Here is a 20,340-nt window from a genome sequence, read left to right on the forward strand (position 1 = left end):
CTGCCATCTGGATGAGGAATCCCGATGCCATGAGACCGCACCTTTCCCTCGTCGGCGATGCACAGGGTTAGTGCTAGGAGGGGAGGAACAACTAGCCTCGGGGATCGTCGACGATGGTGGGAAATGGGGCACCATGCCCGGGCGCACCCCTACCTTCCTTGCATCTCCCGGTGCGGTGTGACCCTCTCACGCCTCTTCAGCGCCTCGCCGGGTCCCGTGGGTGCTCGCCTGTGGCTGCCCCATCCCAGGCAACCGGAAACTCAGATCCCACTGAATTATCGCCCTGGATGCGTGCTCTCCTAAACGGGTGGTCGGAGGTGCAGAGGAGGTGGTCTCCTCCATGGCGCATCCACCCTCGACGGCGGCGGCGACACCCGGTGGAAGAGTAGTAGCGAGGCGTGCAGTCCCCCTTTTTGCTGTTTTCTCTCTCTCCAGATTTTGGCTATTGGGTTCGTTGTATCCATAGACGGCGGTTCTTAGTTTCTTGTGCTTTTATTTGAGAGAATCGAGTGCAGTGCGCTCGCTGTTGGTTGTTCTTGTGGTTTGGTTTACGGTTTATTGCAGATTTTTTGTACAAGTTATACAGAGCGATTTGTGAACAAAAGGTCAGTACTCTGACTTGTGAACAGAAGTGTTCATTTTCCCAAATGTGTGGTCCACTTTCAGCACCCCTATACCTACTCTGGTCTTCAGGACGGCGGCTGTAGGCGTGCAGTTCGCTTGTGTTTGTGCGAAATGAGCTGTTTGGCAACCACAAAAAACTGTAGTATTGTCAAAACTGCGGTATTTTCTCTGCATTAAAAATCCTCAGACCTCTTTTTTTAAAACAGAGCACACGAAGAAAATAAGACCCTTCGTTACCGCCTTCCTCGCTCCTAGCCTCCCACCCTGAAGATCGGGGGCCATGGGACAAGCCAACAGGAGGCAATGGAAGGAAAAAAGTGTCCTTCCCTGCTCTCACTTGTGCTCCTCCTCACCTCTTACATGTTGTGCAACAGGTCAGCCCCCTGGCCTCGTCATGTCCAGGTTACTCATGCCATGGTCACGCACGCTGCTGGCTAAGACTGTGCAGGCTGTTGTTTGCGATCATAGCCACAACATACGTGTGCTGCACTACCATGCCGCGGCCTTGCTCGCCGCAGCTTGCCGTGCATGCGTTGCTCCTGAACGCCTCGCCGCGGCGCGCTCGCGGCTGCCAAGCCAGACCGACACCGTGCGCTTCTGTGCCGCCCCGCTGTGCTCCTGCTGGGTCTGTTTATGCATGGCCATTCAATTTGCAACCACTGATCAGCTAAATTCGTGCTTGTTTTCAACTACTATGAAATAACTAGCTAGCTAATTTACGTCGTTGCAAACATGCATCAGCCATACACTATCACCCAATACTACAAAATACTTTGATATGTGAAAACTGTGGTATCTAGTACCTGTAGACAAAAATACTACAGTTTTTCAATACTATATTTTCTGCAAAACTCTTTGATAGCAAAGTTTTTTCTAAGTATTTAGAGAATACTACAATTTTCTATATTACCACAATTTTATTTACTGGTTGGTTGCCCCTAAAAACTGCGATTTTAAGGGCCAGTTTTTTTAGACGGCTTAAAAAATAAGCTGTCTTTCCCCAGTTTAAAAGATAAGCCGTTATCAAAATTTGTTGAGGCTTCTAAATTAATTATTCTATAACTAGTTCATAAGCCCCAATTAATAAGAGATTCGGCTTATGAGAAAAGCTGGGAAGACGGCAGCTTATTTTTCAAGGCGCCAAAAAAATTGGCCCTAATACTACAATATTTTCCAAAACATTGTTTTTCCTTTGTATTATAAAAAGAATCGGAGACTCTTTTTTTAAAAACCGAGCAGAGGAAAAGAACGGCCTCGCACGGAAGCGGCTGTTCTGCTCGCGAGCACAGGTGAGCACTTTATCATGACCAGTCGGTAGCGCATTAGGATGTGCGTCGCTGAATTACTGAGCCAGCGCGTCGAGCGGCATTAAATCGCGAGGGGATGGAATACGACGTACTGTCACCGTGTACACCGCGTCGGGACGGAGCCCGCGGATGGCGCCGTGACTGCCTTTCCCCTGAGCCGTGGCTCGGGACATCAGCTGATTACCTGATCCGTGGCTCAGGAAAGCGAATCTCCGTCGGTAGGCGTAGGCCTGGCCAGTAAATGGCTACAGAGGCAAACAGCGCCGCTGTCTCCCACCTCTCGCCAGTCTTTCTTGTGTCCACCATTGACGCCGGCAGAGATCTGCGGAAGGAGTGCACGGTGGCGAGTATCGTCGATGGAGTTCCTGATGCAACCAATTAGGAGGTAAGGCAAAAATCCCTCACCCCCCGTACTCTTGCCCCGCCCCCAATCAGTTGTCCACAATGATTATGATTGTTCATTGTGTAAGTGGTCCTGATCCAGAATGGATTTGTTGGACTGCAGGTCCGCGGTGATGGAGGAGGTGAATGACAACCAGTTGCGAGCTGTCCCCCATGGCCACTATAAGCGTTGACGGGCAGATCTGTGCGGTGGATGGGGCAGCTGCGACTGAGCGAGATGATGAACCGCAGGCGTCTGAGCAATCCATTGGCCAAGTTGATCCGAAAACACCAGGCTGGACTCGCAGGTAACCTCTGACTGTACAATTTCTTGCACTGGGGACTGTTCTGTTCTTCTCTGCTCTAGGATGCATAGACATGCGGGGAAAAAATCGAATCCATGAGGAGATGCCTATGTCTGACGAAGCAAATAACAAATCATTTGTCATGCCCTAAGGCTACAGCAGTACAATCTTATGTGTTCTGCCGTGCCTCAACACGGCTTTCATCAGTACTGTCAAATTCCATGTACAAGTATTTCTTGTTGTGATCAATGTTTGCGCACATACAGCACCGGCACTGACCTGACTTTGCTGGAGGGTCAACTGGTAGTTGAATCATGTGAGTCGCATGCACAATTGTCTCGAAATCGATGATAGTGATCAGGCATGTAGATAATTTTCAGTTGCATATTTTGGGGATTATGAAAGACTGATATAGGAATCGTATGGATAACAATTATGATTGGTGTGTATGTTACCCCTGACACCATAGCTGTAGCAGCGGATGTACTGGGACAATATAAAGGATAGCAGTCTTGGGGCCTTGACGAGTCATTGTATATAAAAAGAGTGTGATGAACCGGAAGAACATAATTTATATGGCAAGATTCCAGAAAATGCAGTTTTGAGTTAAACATCCATCAAGATGCTGTTGTGAATAATCCTTGAAATGCAGGGTTAGAATTGGAGCTGCTGCTCCTGGCAGGGCTCCTTGCCCTGGGCGAACCAGTGCCCTTGAGAAAGCAATTCGGGGGTTTGGTGACAAGCCTGTAAGCATTATGGTTGTGCCAGAATTGGGCACAAGCTTTGATACACTTGGGGAGGCCTATGACTTCTGCAATCTCTACTCGTGGGAGAAGGGGTTTGGAATAAGATATGGGAAGAGTAGGTTGAATGTGGAGAGAACAAAGTGCATGCAGGAAATTGTTTGCGGGTGTGCGGTATGCATTTCTATAATTATATGGATTACTTTTATACATGTGTTGTTGTTCTGTGGTTCGTGTAACCTGACACGTCTATGATTGTATTACTGTTTTATGCAGGGTAAACCGGGTGTGGAAAACACAAGATCATGCCGTTGTGAATGCCCGGCATTAATAAGACTACTTCGCACAAAGGGCAATGGTTGGTACATAGCTGAGTACCGTGAGCAGCACAACCATTCGCTATCTCCTACATATGGGCAGACAATACACTGGCCTTCACACAAGCACATTGATGCTTACAATAGAGACTTGGTCGAGCAGTTGCGACAAAACAATGTTAACCTAGCCAAAGTTATCTACTAATACACCAGCATAATTGGAAGCTTCTTTGGTTCAATGGAAAGGGTGCCTTTCACAAAAAGAGCTCTGAAGAATTTGTGTGGTAAAATAAATAGAGAACAGTCGGAGGATGATGTGAGGAAGACCATGGAGGTGTTTGCAGAGCTGGGCTCAAGAGATCCTCACTTCACCTATCGTGTGCAAGAAGATGAGGATGGTCGGATAGCAACTCTTATGTGGGCAAATGGGAGCAGCAGGTTGCAGTACACATTCTTTGGAGATGTCGTAACCTTTGATACAACATACAAAACAAACCTGTACAACATGCCATTTGGTCTGTTTGTGGGTGTGAATAATCATTTCCAGAGCATCATCCTGGCCGGTGTTCTTGTCCGTGATGAAAAGGTGGAGACATTTGAGTGGGTTTTCACAGAATTCATTAGGATGATGGGTAGGACTGCACCGAGGACAATTCTAACAGATGTGATGCCTAGTTGTAAAGGAACTATCTGTGCTAACAATGTCTGTAGTTGTTTCGAAATCATTGTTGTCTAACAGCGATGTGTGATGTTTTGCAGATCAATGCCGGGCTATGGAGGTCGCCATTAAAAATGTGATGCCGCAGACAGCACACCGTTGGTGCAAGTGGCATGTGCTGAAGAAGGCAAAAGAATCACTTGGATCGCTGTACTCGAAGAAGAGCGAGTTTAGGGCAGAATTTCACAAGGTAGTAAATCACATGCTTACAGTCGATGAATTCGAGGAAGCTTGGAAGAGCTTGGTGGAGAAATATAATTTGAAGACACATGACTACATGAGGCAGTTGTATGACATAAGACACAAGTGGGCAAAGCCTTATTTTAAAGGAGTTTTTTGTGCTAAGATGAGCAGTACCCAGCGCAGTGAAAGTGCAAACCACATGTTGAAGAACTATGTACCGCCTGGTTGTCCCATGCATATGTTTGTGAAGAAATACATGAGACTACAATCTGATAGGGAAGCCGAGGAGAACTACGAGGAGAAGCGGACACGGATAGTAAGTCATATTTTGTAATGGCAACTTGCTGTGTGGTAGTAACATGATCACTGATTTTGATGCATCTATGTTTCAGGGTAGACCGCTGTACAGAGCAAACTTAGCTATAGAGAGGCATGCTGGTAAGATATACACACGAGCTATGTTCGAGCAGTTTGGACATATTCTTTATGAGTGCGGCGCATACCAAGTGGAGGAGCGGGAGAAAGGAAAATTGTATCTTGCCATTCATACCGATGCTGCTAGGAGGGAGAAGTGGTGTAGGGTGTCATATAAGGTAGCTGTTCTTGAAGGAGGTGATGAATATGACTGTGAGTGTGGGCAATTTGCACACATGGGGCTGCTTTGCAGCCATGTTGTGAAGGTATGGTAACTGCTGAAAATTAAGCAACTCTTATTGTAGATATGCGTACAATGCATGCAATCTGCTGTGTACTAAGAAATGAAAACTGAACATTGCAGGTGCTGGATTTCATCCGTGTTACAGAGATACCGCAAAAACACATTGTGAAGCGATGGACCAGGGACGCACGGGACATACTGCCAGCTCACCTTACTCAATATCAGAGGGATAATGCTCACAACAAACCTTTCAGCTTCAGGCATTTCAATATGTATATGCATGCCATGGAGTTGGTTCGAATGGGCGATGCAAGCGTGGAAGCATATGACAAATTCATGACTCTCATCAAGGATTTCCTGGTCCAAATGGAACCATTCTCGGAAATAAGGGATGGGCTCGGACTGGAGGACAGGATTGGTCAGCATGGAGATGGTGCTAATGCAAGGGCAAATGGTGATGAGCTTGCTGCCCATACGACAGTAGTTGCGGCAAGTGGAGGTGCAGGCTTCGGAAATGTGAATGATGATGCTACTTCTGCAAATGAGAGTGGGAATAGACTCAGTGGATTGTTAGCGCCAAAGAAAAGGAAAGAGATGGGGCGCCCGACAACTAGCCGTGAGAAGGCACCGTACGAGGGGCTCAGCAAGCGGACCAGGTTCTGTAGCATATGTCAGCAGCAAGGGCACAAGAGGACTACTTGCCCGGACCGGGGTGATGCACCAAAGCCTGTTCGGAAACCAGCAAGGTGCAAAAATTGTGGAGTTGAAGGTCATAGGCAAAACAACTGCAACAAAGTCGGTGATCTGCGGGTCATAGGCGTGTGAGCGCTTGGAAAGAACTACTTAGACTAAAAATCTGTAGTACTAAATGTGTGGTTCAGTAATTATGTGTGTAGAACTTGTGAAGTTTCATGCTTGCTGAGTGTATGCAGCTCCTATGCATGTGAAAAAGCAGTTATGTGGAATATAAAAAATCACGTACTGTTGAACTGGTCTGCATCTAATCGTATAGGGGGTTTGCATAAATCAATCTTAAGTATTTTTGTGAATTCTTGTACAACCTGCTGATGCATTTGTGCGGTTATGAGTATTGTCTCGGTGTGCATATATATGATTTATTTGTCAGTATGCTCACGCATAAATGGAAATTGGATGAATGGGAAACGTGAAATGAGAGAAAATGAAATTGTGAATACTGAAGATAATCAAATTCCATATAAGCGGCTGTTGTATTTTTCTGCCTGGGCTGCAAAAAAAGTTGTCAGCAATTAAGAGTGAGCACACTCTGTGGTCATGGAAAAAAGAAATTCATCAGATTTTGGTAAGCTTGCCACCTGTTGTGGACACGTTTCACTGTGCATTTTTTACAGGTGTATGCCTCTCGGTGGTGTGGCGCCCATTGCTCTACTGACCCATTTTGAATTTCAAACCCCAAGTGCGGGAAAGAGAGGAGCTACAGACAGATAAGTAGTGAGGCAGAGGGTAGTGCGTAAGCCATTCCTCAGTTTTAGTATACCAAGTCCTTCCATTAGAGGGCAGCTCTTGCCATGGCTCCTAACCTGCAATCGTTCTCGGTGTCTGGCCTTATGAAATCTGATCCTACTCACAAGGGCGCTGGTGTAATCCAAGAGGTTAGTCTCTTCTTAACCGACTCTCAACTTAACGTGAGGGAGATCATTCTAAGTGTGTAACCTACTGTCAGGTGTCTGATGCATCTGAAAGTTCAGTAAACCAGCCCGTAGGAGCAGGAGTAGCAGTGAGTTCATCATCTGGAGTGCCAGCAGTCGTTGAGCAGGTATGACGAAGTGCTGGGGGAGGAGGGGGTTGCATCCAATTAGCCGTCCATATCTGTAGTTATCTCTGAATTTGCTTTATTTGGTGATTACCCTGCAGGAGACGCCGCCTGCAAGTGATGTCTGGGAGGGCGGACACATCGTGATGCAGGAGGAAGTTGAGATGCAAGCGATGCAGGATGTGGAAGAAGGCTATGGAGAACATGACCCAGAAGACCAGCCTCTGGGGATGGATGAGCTTGCAGAGGTTGAAGACGGCGAGCACTCTTCGGCTGGCGCCCACGGCGAGTCGGATGAAGATGCAGAGGAAGACAGCAGCAGCTCATCTGCCAAGCGTGCTAAACATGGTTAGGGGGAGCATGTTGATGGCAGCGTCGGTAATGATGCCATTACTGGCGTGGTTAAGAATCGTGTGTAGTAAAAAATTATGTCGCTCTTTTGCAAGCTAGAAATGATATGAATGGTGTGTGCGTTCTTAATATCACTGTTGCAGTGGGACGACAAGTAAAATTAGGAAAAGTCACTATCATATTTTTGCCCACGAGTGTTCATAGCAGAGCTAACAAATATTGGTTGTTTAGGTGAGAGGCATTCAACTAACACCCCCAAAAGTATGAAATGCACCACATAGAAGGTGAATAATAAATAAAAATAATACGAGGATGGTCGATTTACTGAAGAAAAATTGTAGCAGAACCGGAAAAATCATCTAGGGGGAAGTAGGCATGCATTAGGAAATACATAGAAAAACACAAGAGCAATAACCAGACCCCCCACCTTGGTCATTCGTGGAGGTATAGTTTGCTAGATTTCTGAAGTTGTGATAAAGAGCCTTCCAATGCTTTGTCTTTGGCTGACTAATTAGAGCTTATAATGTGGTTACAGATGCGCAAGCAGGCAACTGCGCCATGGAAACTATCGAGGCAGAAATAGGTATATTTTTGAAAAGCAGTGTGTTGTTACATGATTTTTACGTATAACTACTAACAACAATCATGTCGGCGTGATGATAAAATCTTGTTCCAGATGAGCTGATGAGAGCAACGCCAAGCAATGCTGATATGGTGCCAGATTGTCTCAAGTTCCAGGCTGAGATCAACGGTGCATAATGCTATCCCACATAGATGTAAAACCATTGTGTTGTTTCGTTAAGTGCTGCTCGTAACAAAAGCAAACATTTTGTGATGGCAACACCAGGTGTGCTGTGCGTGAGCTCTACTCCGGAACAGCCAGTAATTCGGTTTGTGCCTCCAGCAAGGCAACGACAGAAAAGATGTGTGCACCGTGGGAGCAAGAAGTGTCGCAATAGGAAATGGAAAACACCTTCCGGGAGTGGGTCATCTTCATCGGATAGCTCTGACAGTGATGCAGGTGCGACGCAAGACGACCAACAAGGAGGAGCCGCAGAGCAGAGCATTCCCCCAGATGGATTACACGGTAAATCAAAATGTGGATCCTATAAGTGAGTAGCGTAGTGTACATCCTGAAAGTTAAAGTCTAACATGATTGATTGTTCCAAAAAAATAGGTGAGGTACATATGCGTCCCAATGATACAGCCAGGGGCGTAGGCTATGGAGTTGGGGTCATCACTCGTCAAGAAACAGGGGACTATGTGTTCCCTGGAATAACAAGTAAGATATCATATGACTGACACTAGCAGCATGGATTTGCGTGACCTGACCGGCTGATCATGTAATACAGTTACTGCATCTGGTGGATCATCAGTAGCAGCTAATCGCGTGGTGGGGTCTGCATCGGCAGGGGGCGAGCAGCATCTCCATCAAGGTATAGGTTACAAAATTATGCATTCAAAACTGACGTTGACAACCTAGAAGCATAACATCTTTGTCGGACGGGTGTTTCAGCTGATGCAGCCAGCAATCAGGGCGCTGAGCCTAGTCTGGGAGGCTCGGGACCTGTAAGGGTGCAAGTCGGTATGGTTAGGACATTTGTGAAGAATGAAATGGGAGACAAATTCCCGGGGAAAGCTGGACTGAAGCATGAAGAGCCGACAACAAAGAATGTGGTGTACTTCTTCGACAAAATGCTGACATGCACGAGACAGGAGCTCGACAAGTAAGTTCAAAAGCAGAGACATTAGAAGAAGGTGCATCCACCCATCCCGACATGGATTACTTGTACTTACCACTTGCTGAACTCATTTCGCAGGAAATGGTTCAAACACCTTGCCTCGTACCTAGTTGTGATGTGTGGTGATGATTTTCGGAAAGAATTTGGGCCGAATGGAAGGCTAACAATTACTGGTTGCGTTTGCTTGAGCCGAATGATCACTTACAAGGAAGGGCTCATGTACGGTTCATGGCAGATCAGGTGGCGCCATGTCTTTGATGTGCGCTTTGTGGTGAGTCGTTGACATGATTTTTGCGCTTGTGCCTCTTGAGTAACATGTATGACCCGCTAACTGGAAATATTTGGTTGCAGCTTGCCTTGATGTACAACTCATACAGTCTAGATTTCAAATTCATGAATACAATGATGAGCTTTGAGGCGCTTGGATATAGGTTTCAGTGGACCAAGAAGGTTAGCGATTAATCATCCTGATATTGTACTATATTATACTTGGTTTGCCCTGAATCGGAGCGCTAACTACGGTGATCATTTTCAGCTGATGCTGCCAGTGCCATACCACAATTCGTGGTCTCTCTATGTTGTTGATGTCGACGAGAAGACGCTACTTGTTAAGGACCCGTGCGAGACCTCAAATGGAGAGGACGCCATGAAACTGAAGCACGAAGATAATGCAAACCACATCATCGAGGGACTCCGTCGATGCATCCATGAAAACATTGCAGGCTGGTATGTGCCAGCTCAAGGGTGGAGGGTGAACTACAATGTAGGGATGCACCCCAACAGCGAAATGTGCGTGCCCTTCTTTGATAATTGCAAAACTACTTAGCAGATGTTGTTAAAACAAGATTTTGAACTGGTTCGACTAAAATTTGTGCAGCCATGACAGCCACCTGCATGTGGTGAACTACATCAGGGAGTTCACGGGCCTGTACATCTACAATCCTCTCACACCGGTACGTGCAGTGTTCATGATGCTCCATACACTATTTTTGAAACAAGTTGTAAGAGGAATCATGAACAACTAGTGATGCTGACATAGATTACTACTGCCAAATTTCAGAATCGCCTACACTACTTCCGGCAGATGATTGCTTACGAGGTCATTTCAATGAGGGGAAACAAAGCAGAGCTACCTGATTTTATGCTGGAGGTGGTGCCATTCTGAAGAGAGGAAACAAAGAAGATTGCAAGACGTCTGGATTCACCAGCTCCATCAAGTAGTAAACGCTGGACAGGGAACATTAGCTACCATCCCAAAGTACTTCAACCCGTGTGGTAGTGGTTCCATCACTTTTGGGTTTGCTGCAAAAGTTTGCGAGACTAGTCCATGAAGCGGCGCGACATGGTGGAAATGTTAGCTGCCATCCCCACGGTGTGGTAGTGGTTCCCCCTGCGGTTCGAATTAAAGCCCTAACTAATTATGGGCACATGAAATAGACATGTTTAAGTTTGGTATCAGGCTGAATTAAGAACCCTATATGTAGAACTTTCGTTTGGTGGGAGCAATGTTTGTTCGGACCGATGTTTGTTCGGTTTATTTGGTGGATGCATGGTTTGTTACCTAAAAAATGCATGCGTTGGTGAGTTCAGTAGACATAGACCATGTATCACCTGAAAAATTTGGTATGCAAAGATCGTGTCATCTTGTGAAGGATGGGCTGATAGATTTTGTAATAACCTATCCTCACAGAATGATAGATTAAGACCACGGATGATATACTGCCTGCATGTATCACGAATTTGGGAGGTGTTTGTTGCAATGGCATATCACTGAATATTTGGAAGGGTTCATCCAATGTTGATTTGGGGATGAATTAATGTTCACTTTGTACGTGCCTGAAAGCTTAGGACGGGAACAAGGCTTGTTTCAAAAATTAATTGTCAATCCTTGCTACGAAACCAGGCTCATTCGGCTAGAAATGGTAAATTGGTTCACATATTGATATATGTGTGTGAACATGGTTCCAAGGTACACATAATACAACAGCTAGGGCCACGAATTAGGCAACTATTCATTGCCACAACATGAGACCGAATGGTTGGTGTGATTTATCTGTTGTTGATTTGGAAATGAATTTATTTTAATTTAGTGGGATTACATGACTTTACTGCTGAATGAACACAATGCCCATGTTCACAGTCGTTGTTGACCCTTGGAAACAAACCAGGCTCGCACGACAGGGCAGATAAATGGAAGTTGAAATTTGCAAACGAACGAGCAAGGCCAAATAATGATAGTTGGTCCGATGATTGATATACGACTGAACATAGATCCAGGGTACACACATCTGACATGGTATATATATGATAGGTGCCAAATGCTGGGGGATTTGAATTGATGCTTACATACATGCTCGCAGGTCCGACATACATAACCCATGCTACGAACATAACTTTGTAATCTACTTGATAAACCATGCAACAAGACTAAAGCCGGCAACGCATTCAACATAACTCCCTACTAGTCAAATGCATAATCTGAAGGAGCTAGGACCTTCCAGAATGCATCATGGATGAGGGAAGAGAAGTTTCCCTGGAGCTTGAGGCATTCATGCAGGGCATCCCGTTTCGTTTTGGACACAGTATACTGTGCATTGGCGAATGGTTTGCACTAGTAACCTAGCAGATATAATGTGCGAAACATGGGAGACATAGATTGGAAATGTGTGTACCTTGGTGAGTGGCATTTTCAGCTTGTGAGCATCAAAGTGCCTTGCCACATGGAGGACACACCCGCCTGTGTCGGCACTGCATCACATTTGAAGGGTTATGGGAGGGGCGGGGGGCGAATAAGAAATCAGTCTTCAGTATGGACCGTAAAAATATTGCATGGTATAAAAAAGGTTGAGCTTGTATTACCGGGAGAAAATGCAGTCGGTCATGGAAGGGAACTTGAGAGTCCAATTATCCTTGCTAGTTTGCCATCCAGTGTAGAATTCATTCAGACAAGTGAACAATGCATCATGCAGCTTCCATGCTATAATCTCATCGCGTTGCCCCGTGGGTGGGCAGGCTAACTTGTTGTGGTACAGTGGGTCAATCACCCAGATGACCCTAGTCAGCATGTTGAAGAAAACAGCCATCCAGCCCTCTGGCCGTGGAACAGGTGTGTAAAACTGTAAGCAGAAAACAATGATTGTCAGATTTGATGAGTCAGGGCATTTGGGTGTAGGCATGATAGCTGGGCTGTATTACATACCAGCTCCACTGAAGTGAGATCATACTTAAGCGAATCAGCAACAAGCTGGTTCTGGATCGACACGGTGTGGAGGAAATCGTACTCTGCCAGGACAAGCGTCTGCCACAAAATGCACAAGCATGGTTTCCCGGAATGAAAAAATGGTCTCACGACATACCATTGTAGCTGAGATAATTAAAATGGATATATGTCTTAGACTTGCATCTTTACCGGGAAATCTGGCTCGATAGGGTGACGCCAGGTAAGATATGGGCATTCTGGATCATATTGCTGGTCGATCTGAGAATATCGACGAAGGATTACAGACATCAACTCGTGATCAATTAGGGTCTCCCCCCTAGTTGTTCTTTCATTGCCACTCCAGTGACGCGTGCAAACCTCGACATCTCATGAACCAGGAAATTCCTGATAAAGGCAACATAATTAGTACATGGTGTTGGCGCAACAAAAATCGTGTATGATCTAGCAGGAGGTATTTTGCGTGCACACTGACCTCCATAATTCTTGCACGGATGACGATGCAAAAAACTGAAGGATAAGTTCAGATATATCATTGCAGGGGGTGGCGGGACGACACCCCTGCCCCAAGGATCAGTTTGGAACCCAGGGTGCTGAACATAGTTGCGGCCAGGTAGCTCTTCCCGCCGCTCACCGAAAATTGTAGTACTACCATCATTGGGCAGATCGATGAATAGTTCACTGATTGCTCGCAAGGTGAACTGGGCAAAACGAACAATCGACATGTTGATATCCGCGGGAGATTCCCCTTCAGAGCAGTGGCGCTTGCGCAGGGGATCAGGTGTATCCCCGCAACGAGTTCTCTTGGAGGTAGAGCTATCACCTGCATTCATTGCGGGGCAGTCCGGTGTGAGATGCAGGAAGATGTGACTGAAAATACACACAGGGAAACCATGAAGACAGACTGACCTTCACATGCAGACATGTCCAGCCTGACACCGGGTATGTTGGGGCGAGCAGGTGTCGTGGCGGTCATAGCTGAAAAAGGTGGTGCATTAAAGATTAACTATGGGAAACCTGCTAAGCTTATTACTTGATGAAAAGTACAAAAAGTCTTGCCTTGTGGTTCTGGGATAGCTCTTGCTGGACAATCAGAAAAGCCTCTAATGGAACAACATATGCACCTCTTGGAAAGTGCATTGAAAAGTTTATCTGCAAATTTAAACATGTCCAATTGAGCGTTTGCACGAGCTGTATTTATGTGACGTTGTACCCGGGCATTCTGTTCATTGAGCAGTCCAGTGATCTCATCCGATGCCTGCAGAAAATGGGAGTAGATTGTGATGAGTTATGCATGATTTTGGTCTGCAAAAAACATTGAATAGGATGTGCCTACATGCGAGCAAATGTTGTTACCGTACCAAGTTGGGATAGCGTGTGCGGAGGTAGTGTGTGAAATCAATGGGCCCAAGCGTGCGAATTGGTGTATGTACATCTAATACATTGTGCGTGGGTGTCACTGTTGCATTGTCATTTCGGGAGAACTGATGTGCGCCACATGCAGCGGATGCGTTGTTGCCACCGCTGTTGGTGCCTGCAAGAAGGGTGTTGGGTTGGTCCTGAGGATACTTCTGCCAGGCATAGCAAACATCTTCTGCCGCACGTAGCTGCATTAGACAAGAGTGAGATTAATGTGAAAAAAATGGTTGCATCATACAAAGATACAGTGTGATTAATCCAGAGAGCAATGAAACCTTGTTGTTTGAATGTGATGTGGGGTTCTTCCCAATGTCAGTGGACATTGTGATCATGTTCCTAATGCAGTCCTGATCAAATTCACTTATACGGGGAGCACATTATGCTTCTTATTGAAAATGCCTAAGTCAATACTGTGCAGGAAGAACACCTGATAAAAAAATCAGAGCAGAAAAAGTTAGACCCCATCAAGAAGGACAACATATATTACATGTAAAACACATGCTGACCTGAAGAAAAAGGTGACAACCAACAAGGTTAGTGCCTGGATTGTTTGAAAGCATGTCCTTCTTGAGACGTCTAACAACTTCTAGCAAGCACTGAAGCACGTACTCACACCAATTGAACTGTGATATTGTTTCGGTGTTTGCAAGGGCACCCCAAAAATCAATGGTGGCATAATCATGCTTTGTGGTTGGCGCAAGCACGTGTCCCATGACAAAAATGACGAAAGCAATTTGAAAACAATCCTTCTCAAGCTTGCTAGATGTCTCTGATACATCTCGTAGTAGGAACTCCTCCGCGGCTCGCAGGCTATGAACACCTTTTTTGTCCATCCCGAGAGTCTTCTTGAAGAATTGAATTGCATCAGGCGTTATGTGACCATCACGCCCCCGGATAGAGCGGTGACCGCAAAGTATCCCAAATACTTTGTGCACATCCTCCGGCCAGAACTTCAGCTTCTTTGAGATTAATATAATTGCGCACTGAGATACACTAACCTTGCTCATTGTCCATGCACTGAATTTGAGATTAAGCTTCTGCCGCATGGGCAACTTCAACATTCCACCAAACCCGATTTCTTGTACCAACCACCTCTTGTACTCATCAAACGTCTGAATGACTTCAACTGCATGTTTCACAGAGATCCGAGATGTTGGCATAGGTGGGGGGACTGGTTGCTGGTCCTCTATCTGAACTTCAGACCCATCAGAGATTGCCCTGCCATCTTCTCCACCACCGGCTGCGCTACCAAGGCTGCTACCAACATCAGACATCTGGCCTGCATAAAAATGTAAACCTGATGCGTGAGCTTTCAGTGTGACAAACTATATCAAGACTCTGAAAGGTGGGCGCCACTAATTGGCATCTGAGAAATACAGCAAATTTACTATGAAAATGTGGAACTTGTAACCTCCATTGCATTTCCCCCTATGATTCCCCTGTAAACCTAGGCAGATCTCGGTGGCCCGTGTGATGCTCAGTGGTGTCCGCATCCATGGGTGCGCGAATCAGCTAAATTTGACCGTCGGACTAAGGGGACTTGCAGGGGACTGAGCAGTAGAACAGATGCAATAATTTTGGGATCAGCTAGGGGGCATGAAGAACTTACCTTGTGGGGATGAGCAGATGCAGATCTGCACTCCTTGCCGCGACGCACCCGCGGCGCCGAGCCTCCTGTTGACGAACGGCAACCGGCCGAGGTCTGTGGGAGTGAGACGAGAGAGACGTAGTGGTCTGAGCGGATAAGACGAAGAAGAGGAGGGTGGGAGAGGCAGCGGCGTGTTGGTACTGCTCGGGGTTTGGGAGCTCGACCGGAATAAAAGATAATAAAAACCTAGTGATGACGCATGTACAGGCGATGCCGATTGTGCATGCAAACGACTGGAAAAAAACAAAAAGAAAGTTGCTGCCGCAGACTGGTTGACTGCTGGTGATTCCATCAGTCGGTGAGTGAACAGGGAAGCCATTCTCTATACTGTCACGCGAGACATCAAAACTTTAAGTAACCATAGAAGCCTTCATTAACATTAACAGGCACAAAATGAGATCCATTACAACTTCCCATTACAGCAAACGAGTCACAGACCATTATGTTTTATCAATACTACTAAGACGGCAGTACACGACTTAACTAATACACATACACGGCCATGTTATATTGACTGGTCAAACCATCATGCTAGCGATAAAACAAGCCAACAGACAAGGTGAACAAAGGATCGCAGCTTCTAGCGAGCTAGGCGGCCGAGGAAGAGGACCAGCATCCCAATCCCGAACAGAGTTGCGATCAGGTTCGCCGCCACCAAAACAACAGCAAGCCGTGCCATCTCCATGCAGCAACGGGGGTGATTGGCGAACCGCGCCGGCGCCGGACGATTGTTATCCATCTGGAACGCCTCGCTCTGAGCCTCGGCAAGCCCAGCTGTGCCCGCTCCAACTGCCTGCTGGGAACGAATCCTGTTTCGGAGCTGCATTCCATGACGACTAGGGGAGGCAGAAGCGTTGTGCTGCACTCCGAAATGGCGATTCAGATCAGGACGGTAGGTCCTGTTGGATCTGATGTATTCGCAGAGACCAACCTGCCCAAAAAAAAGTCCAGATCTCTGGCCCATGAGTACAAGGCGACGAGAAAAAATGACCATGAATTAATCTGCTATAAGAAGCTCTCACATTTTTCTTGGCGCATTTGTAGTGGCGGTCGCCGGCGTTCTCACCGCCCCGCGCAATCCAGCTGATCAGCTGGCCGCCGCAGTCAGGGCATGGAATGAGAGGCAGCATCTCATCGTCGTATCCAGTCGACGCAGAGGCAGACATCGCACCAGTCTACGGGAAGAGAATAGATTGAAGGAAGGGACAACGGAGGAAGGCAGCGAGATTATCAGGCTTGAATCAAGACGAGCGGTAATATGGTCACACCCGCCGCTAGTCCAGAATCTGCGCCCTTCCGGCCCAGTCTGTTAGTGGGCATCTGATCCATAGCCCAGGTACCTAACGCCGTAACAAGCCGGCAATGACAGACGTGGGCCTTTACAACTGTTCACCGCAGGGAATACGGGAATAATACGTGGGCCAATACAGAGTGGGTTGTGGATCATGAGGATTGCCGGTGGCTGGGATACCGAGACCGCTCGAGCACAGAAGATCACTTTCGGGCCTCACACGTCATTATCTTCTTCCCTGCTATTCTCAACTAGCCGCCTCCCTCTATAAAAAGAAATTGCGTCAGTCGCATGCTGCCGCCGTCCTGTCGGCTTTGTAGATGCCGCCGCGCGGTGCCCTTTAATTTCCTGTCAGCTCCGCTCATGTTGGGATGGACAACTCACTGCTGCTGCATGTAGGCCTCTCTCTGGCTCGCCGTTGTCCCGTCTGCTAGAGGTGTAGCTTCGTCGCACCTCGATGGTGACACGGAAGAAGGCCAAGCCGCCCGTCCTCGTGTGCCATGCTGCCGAGTTTCCTATTTGGTCATGGCTGTTCAGCGGAGTTCACTTAGCGCAAACTTCTATTTTTATGCATGTTGATGGTAATAAAACGATACTCTATCGCCGTGTGCATGGCATGCCCGTTCTTTGGCCGATCAGTTTGCTGCATGCAACGACTAGCTCCTCTAGCTAAACAGACGGGTTTGCACTTCATCTCCAATAGATGATGTATATTTTGGTGCTCCAAACCGATGATGGTCTAAATTTGAAGCATTAAAAAGTGCTTTTTACAACTCTAAAAAAGGCTCAACTCCAACAAATGGTCGAAAACAGAGATGTAAATAAAAGAGCAACTCCAACGGATGATCCAAAACGAAAATGTAAAATTCTGAAAATGACCAACTACTACTTCATCTCAACATAGTTCAAACATCAAATTCAACATAGTTTCATACATAAATTCAACTACTACTTATTCGAACTACTAGATGAAACTACTCCTCATCATCGGAGCTGTGGACTGCTCCCAGAACTCGTCCTTGTCCAGGTCATCGCACCCCTCGTCCTCCTCATCGGAGTCACCCCAGTCCTCATCCGACGACTCGATAAGGATCACAGTCGAGGGGCCGGCCTCGTCCTTCTTATTCACCCCTTCGTTTTCGCCTCGACGTTGTGCTTCCAGTATTGCTCCAGTTCAGCCTGGACGTACTGCGGATGCTCTCATGCAAACCGAGTCATCGCTGCCTCGTCGCTCTCGCCGAGAGCAACGACAATCGCCGGTCTCTTCTTCGCCGGCATCTTCTCCATCCGGAGGTCATGCAACACGAGCCACTCCGCCATCGCCCGGGTCTCGACCTCCGGGAAGTTGAGGTTCGTCTTCGGTCGTTCAACACGCCACACCGCCACATCATAGGCACGCGGGGCCTCATCAGCGCTGGGATACGTGCCAAGCCACCAACACTGCCCAGCGTCGGAGAATTCCACTCCGAAGATCCTTGAGGGCTTCACCCTCACGCCGAAGAAACCCGACTTGCCCTTAGGCGTCTTCTTCGGCGCCATCGGGGAGTGGGCGGCGGCCGAGCGGGGAGCGGGGCGGAGGCGGACGGAGCGGGACAGCGGCGTGCGGTGCGGGCGGTGAGGGCTGGGGCAGGCGGAGGCCTGAGTGGAGGCGGAGGCGGCCGGAGAGGAGGGCGGACGCGATGCGGCGGCAGGCGGCGGCCCAGGCTGGGTGGAATCGGCGGTGGGGGGATGGATCTACGGCGGGGCAGCGTCGAGGAGAGCTACGGCGGGGCGGCGGCTGAGCGGGGAGCTGCGGCGGGGCGGTGGGGGTGGGATGAAGAAGGGAGGAAAAGAATGAAGAACGGTTGGGCGTTGGCGCGCGGCCACAATTTTTACATCTCCTGCCTCTGGAGATGTAAGTTGCATCGTGAGGTGTTAAATTTTACATCACTGGGAGGCGGAGATGTATTTTTTTTACATATGGACCATTTGTTGGAGCAGCTTTTTTTTTGCTCTCGAAGCTCCAAAATTTAAATCGAATAATACATATGCCGAATATATTAAAACCTCTCCACTTAGTAGAATTGATAAGAAGGATCATCCGGAACATGAAATTGCTTCCGTTGAAAAAGCCGGATCAAGTAGTATATATTCCGAATCCATCAAATCCAAAGAGACAAGATTTATTAAGAAAGAGCATGGCAAGCATAGCAAAATAGTCGTGCTTGATTTTAAATATACGTAGGGGAGTAATATTAGGGGAGTAATACTATAACCAAACAAAAAACAGATATATGTAGGGGAGTAATATTAGATAGATATTATTACGGGATGACAATATTTGGAAACTGATAATTTTGACATTAATTATAATATCACAAATCTTGTAACTTTAATACAATTAATTCAGTATAAATGGCTCCCTCAAAAAAAATTCAGTATAAATGGCATGTCCATAATGTTCTCCTCCAGAACTCACAGAGCCAGACAACGATCGTGAAGTCTTTCCTTCAATACAACAACTATCTAAGATGAGGACTAGCTAGATGTTTCTCTTGGCCGTCGCCTTCCTTGTCCTTGCACCAGGTGCCCATTTGTTCATGTAATATCTTCCTTCAAAATCTCGTCCAACAAATAATGGCCAAGTTTTGATCTTCCCTTTTCCTCATGGTGGGATTTTGGAGATGTGGTAACGAAGGCGTCAGCTGCCATTGAAGGAGAACCCTGTACGACAAGCATTATCCCATCACCAAAGCCATGTGATAACAAAAGCTGCAACCAGGCATGCATCGACCTTGTATGGGTCGGCGGACATGACGAGTGTGTCGCGGAGGGGTGCAAGTGCCAGTATTGCATAAAAATGGATACTAATTAGCTAGGATTGGATGTCCTGTTCGACTAAATAACGTGATGAGGTCATAAATTTTGTAGCAAAAAGGTTGTTCTCCAATAAGCCATATGAAGAATGATGAATTTTATCTTGCTTCTTGATTTATCTGAAATGATGAAGTGAGCTATATGATGTTTACATGTGCTTTTTCATTGTGTGCATTCCAGCATGGGAATTGATGCTAGCTTGTGTGGCTAGTACCGGCGGATGACCAGGCAGTCCGTGCATCCTTGATTCCAGGAAGGGACAATTTTTACGTATGCTTTATATTACAAAAATATACCTATGTAAACCTTTTTTTAAAATCAAGTGACAACACATAACAACGAAAAAGACCAGAGGGTGGAACGGGAGGATTGCGAAATGCATGATATTATCTTAAATGTGACTTCATTATGTCGTAGTATCTAGATGTGTAGTAGACAAACACGTGTTTATTTACCTTGTTATTATTACGCGACTAGCACAATTGTGAACTTGCGATTTCATCTTGTTAGAATAAATCCGAGGTGCTCCGTCGATCTATTGAGGACCAAGCAATCACACAAGCACGACACCGAGATTTGTTAATGAGGTTCACCATCATGGCTACATCCCCAGGGCCTGACTACGGGCGCTCCTCCCCGTGACACAGTCACAATACCGCACCTCGGCCGCCCGGGCACCGGCATACGCCGCCGGCTCCCCCGCATGTCCGTGCTATTATGTTGGCATAGGTTACATCGTGTGTCTAGCCCCACTATATATGAGAGGCCTAGGATACAAGTGTCCTACT

General features: G+C 46.8%; 3 protein-coding genes across 10 annotated transcripts; 1 reads left to right on the forward strand and 2 right to left on the reverse strand.

Moving 5' to 3' along the window:
• Positions 1 to 619: 619 nt before the first annotated feature.
• On the reverse strand, positions 620 to 15,555 carry LOC123148958 (uncharacterized). Of its 6 annotated transcripts, none has more exons than XM_044568489.1 (12): positions 15,367 to 15,555; positions 14,264 to 15,036; positions 14,033 to 14,184; positions 13,700 to 13,945; positions 13,398 to 13,596; positions 13,248 to 13,316; positions 12,814 to 13,161; positions 12,531 to 12,725; positions 12,321 to 12,419; positions 11,981 to 12,237; positions 11,794 to 11,869; positions 620 to 1,251 (listed from the first exon to the last, which is right to left on the reverse strand). In XM_044568489.1, exons 3-8 carry the CDS (start codon positions 14,087 to 14,089, stop codon positions 12,670 to 12,672), a joined length of 975 nt encoding a protein of 324 aa, XP_044424424.1. In that variant the 5' UTR covers positions 14,090 to 14,184; positions 14,264 to 15,036; positions 15,367 to 15,555; the 3' UTR covers positions 620 to 1,251; positions 11,794 to 11,869; positions 11,981 to 12,237; positions 12,321 to 12,419; positions 12,531 to 12,669. The 6 variants fall into 6 exon arrangements, with proteins under 6 accessions (XP_044424424.1, XP_044424425.1, XP_044424423.1 ...); XM_044568490.1 differs by lacking the exon at positions 620 to 1,251 and adding an exon at positions 6,536 to 7,355; XM_044568488.1 differs by lacking the exon at positions 620 to 1,251 and adding an exon at positions 6,536 to 8,946.
• On the forward strand, positions 1,972 to 6,266 carry LOC123148957 (protein FAR1-RELATED SEQUENCE 5). Of its 3 annotated transcripts, XM_044568485.1 has the most exons (7): positions 1,972 to 2,316; positions 2,437 to 2,620; positions 3,270 to 3,534; positions 3,637 to 4,339; positions 4,437 to 4,894; positions 4,971 to 5,258; positions 5,357 to 6,266. In XM_044568485.1, the coding sequence occupies exons 4-7, from the start codon at positions 3,916 to 3,918 to the stop codon at positions 6,059 to 6,061; spliced, it is 1,875 nt and encodes a 624-aa protein (XP_044424420.1). In that variant the 5' UTR covers positions 1,972 to 2,316; positions 2,437 to 2,620; positions 3,270 to 3,534; positions 3,637 to 3,915; the 3' UTR covers positions 6,062 to 6,266. The 3 variants fall into 3 exon arrangements, with proteins under 3 accessions (XP_044424420.1, XP_044424419.1, XP_044424421.1); XM_044568484.1 differs by having other exon boundaries at positions 3,270 to 4,339; XM_044568486.1 differs by lacking the exons at positions 1,972 to 2,316; positions 2,437 to 2,620 and having other exon boundaries at positions 2,758 to 4,339.
• Positions 15,556 to 15,778: 223 nt separating the features above from the next.
• LOC123154226 (uncharacterized) lies at positions 15,779 to 16,689 on the reverse strand. The gene is made up of 2 exons (XM_044573002.1): positions 16,428 to 16,689; positions 15,779 to 16,336 (listed from the first exon to the last, which is right to left on the reverse strand). Exons 1-2 carry the CDS (start codon positions 16,569 to 16,571, stop codon positions 15,986 to 15,988), a joined length of 495 nt encoding a protein of 164 aa, XP_044428937.1. The 5' UTR covers positions 16,572 to 16,689; the 3' UTR covers positions 15,779 to 15,985.
• Positions 16,690 to 20,340: the final 3,651 nt, after the last annotated feature.

This window comes from Triticum aestivum, chromosome 7A (assembly GCF_018294505.1).
Source record: "Triticum aestivum cultivar Chinese Spring chromosome 7A, IWGSC CS RefSeq v2.1, whole genome shotgun sequence".
Classification (NCBI taxonomy): Eukaryota; Viridiplantae; Streptophyta; class Magnoliopsida; order Poales; family Poaceae; genus Triticum; species Triticum aestivum.

Bases quoted from the DNA above. Each gene is read 5' to 3' on its own strand.
- LOC123154226 (XM_044573002.1), bottom strand. From the start codon at position 16,571: ATGTCTGCCTCTGCGTCGACTGGATACGACGATGAGATGCTGCCTCTC. The intron at 16,337-16,427 runs GTGAGAGCTTCT...TTTTTTGGGCAG, and splicing joins ACAAATGCGCCAAGAAAAAT to GTTGGTCTCTGCGAATACAT.
- LOC123148958 (XM_044568489.1), bottom strand. From the start codon at position 14,089: ATGATCACAATGTCCACTGACATTGGGAAGAACCCCACATCACATTCA. The intron at 13,946-14,032 runs GTTTCATTGCTC...TGTCTAATGCAG, and splicing joins CATCACATTCAAACAACAAG to CTACGTGCGGCAGAAGATGT. The intron at 13,162-13,247 runs GTCAGTCTGTCT...CAATGAATGCAG, and splicing joins GGACATGTCTGCATGTGAAG to GTGATAGCTCTACCTCCAAG.
- LOC123148957 (XM_044568484.1), top strand. From the start codon at position 3,916: ATGGAAAGGGTGCCTTTCACAAAAAGAGCTCTGAAGAATTTGTGTGGT. The intron at 4,340-4,436 runs ATGTGATGCCTA...GATGTTTTGCAG, and splicing joins ACCGAGGACAATTCTAACAG to ATCAATGCCGGGCTATGGAG. The intron at 4,895-4,970 runs GTAAGTCATATT...TCTATGTTTCAG, and splicing joins AGGAGAAGCGGACACGGATA to GGTAGACCGCTGTACAGAGC.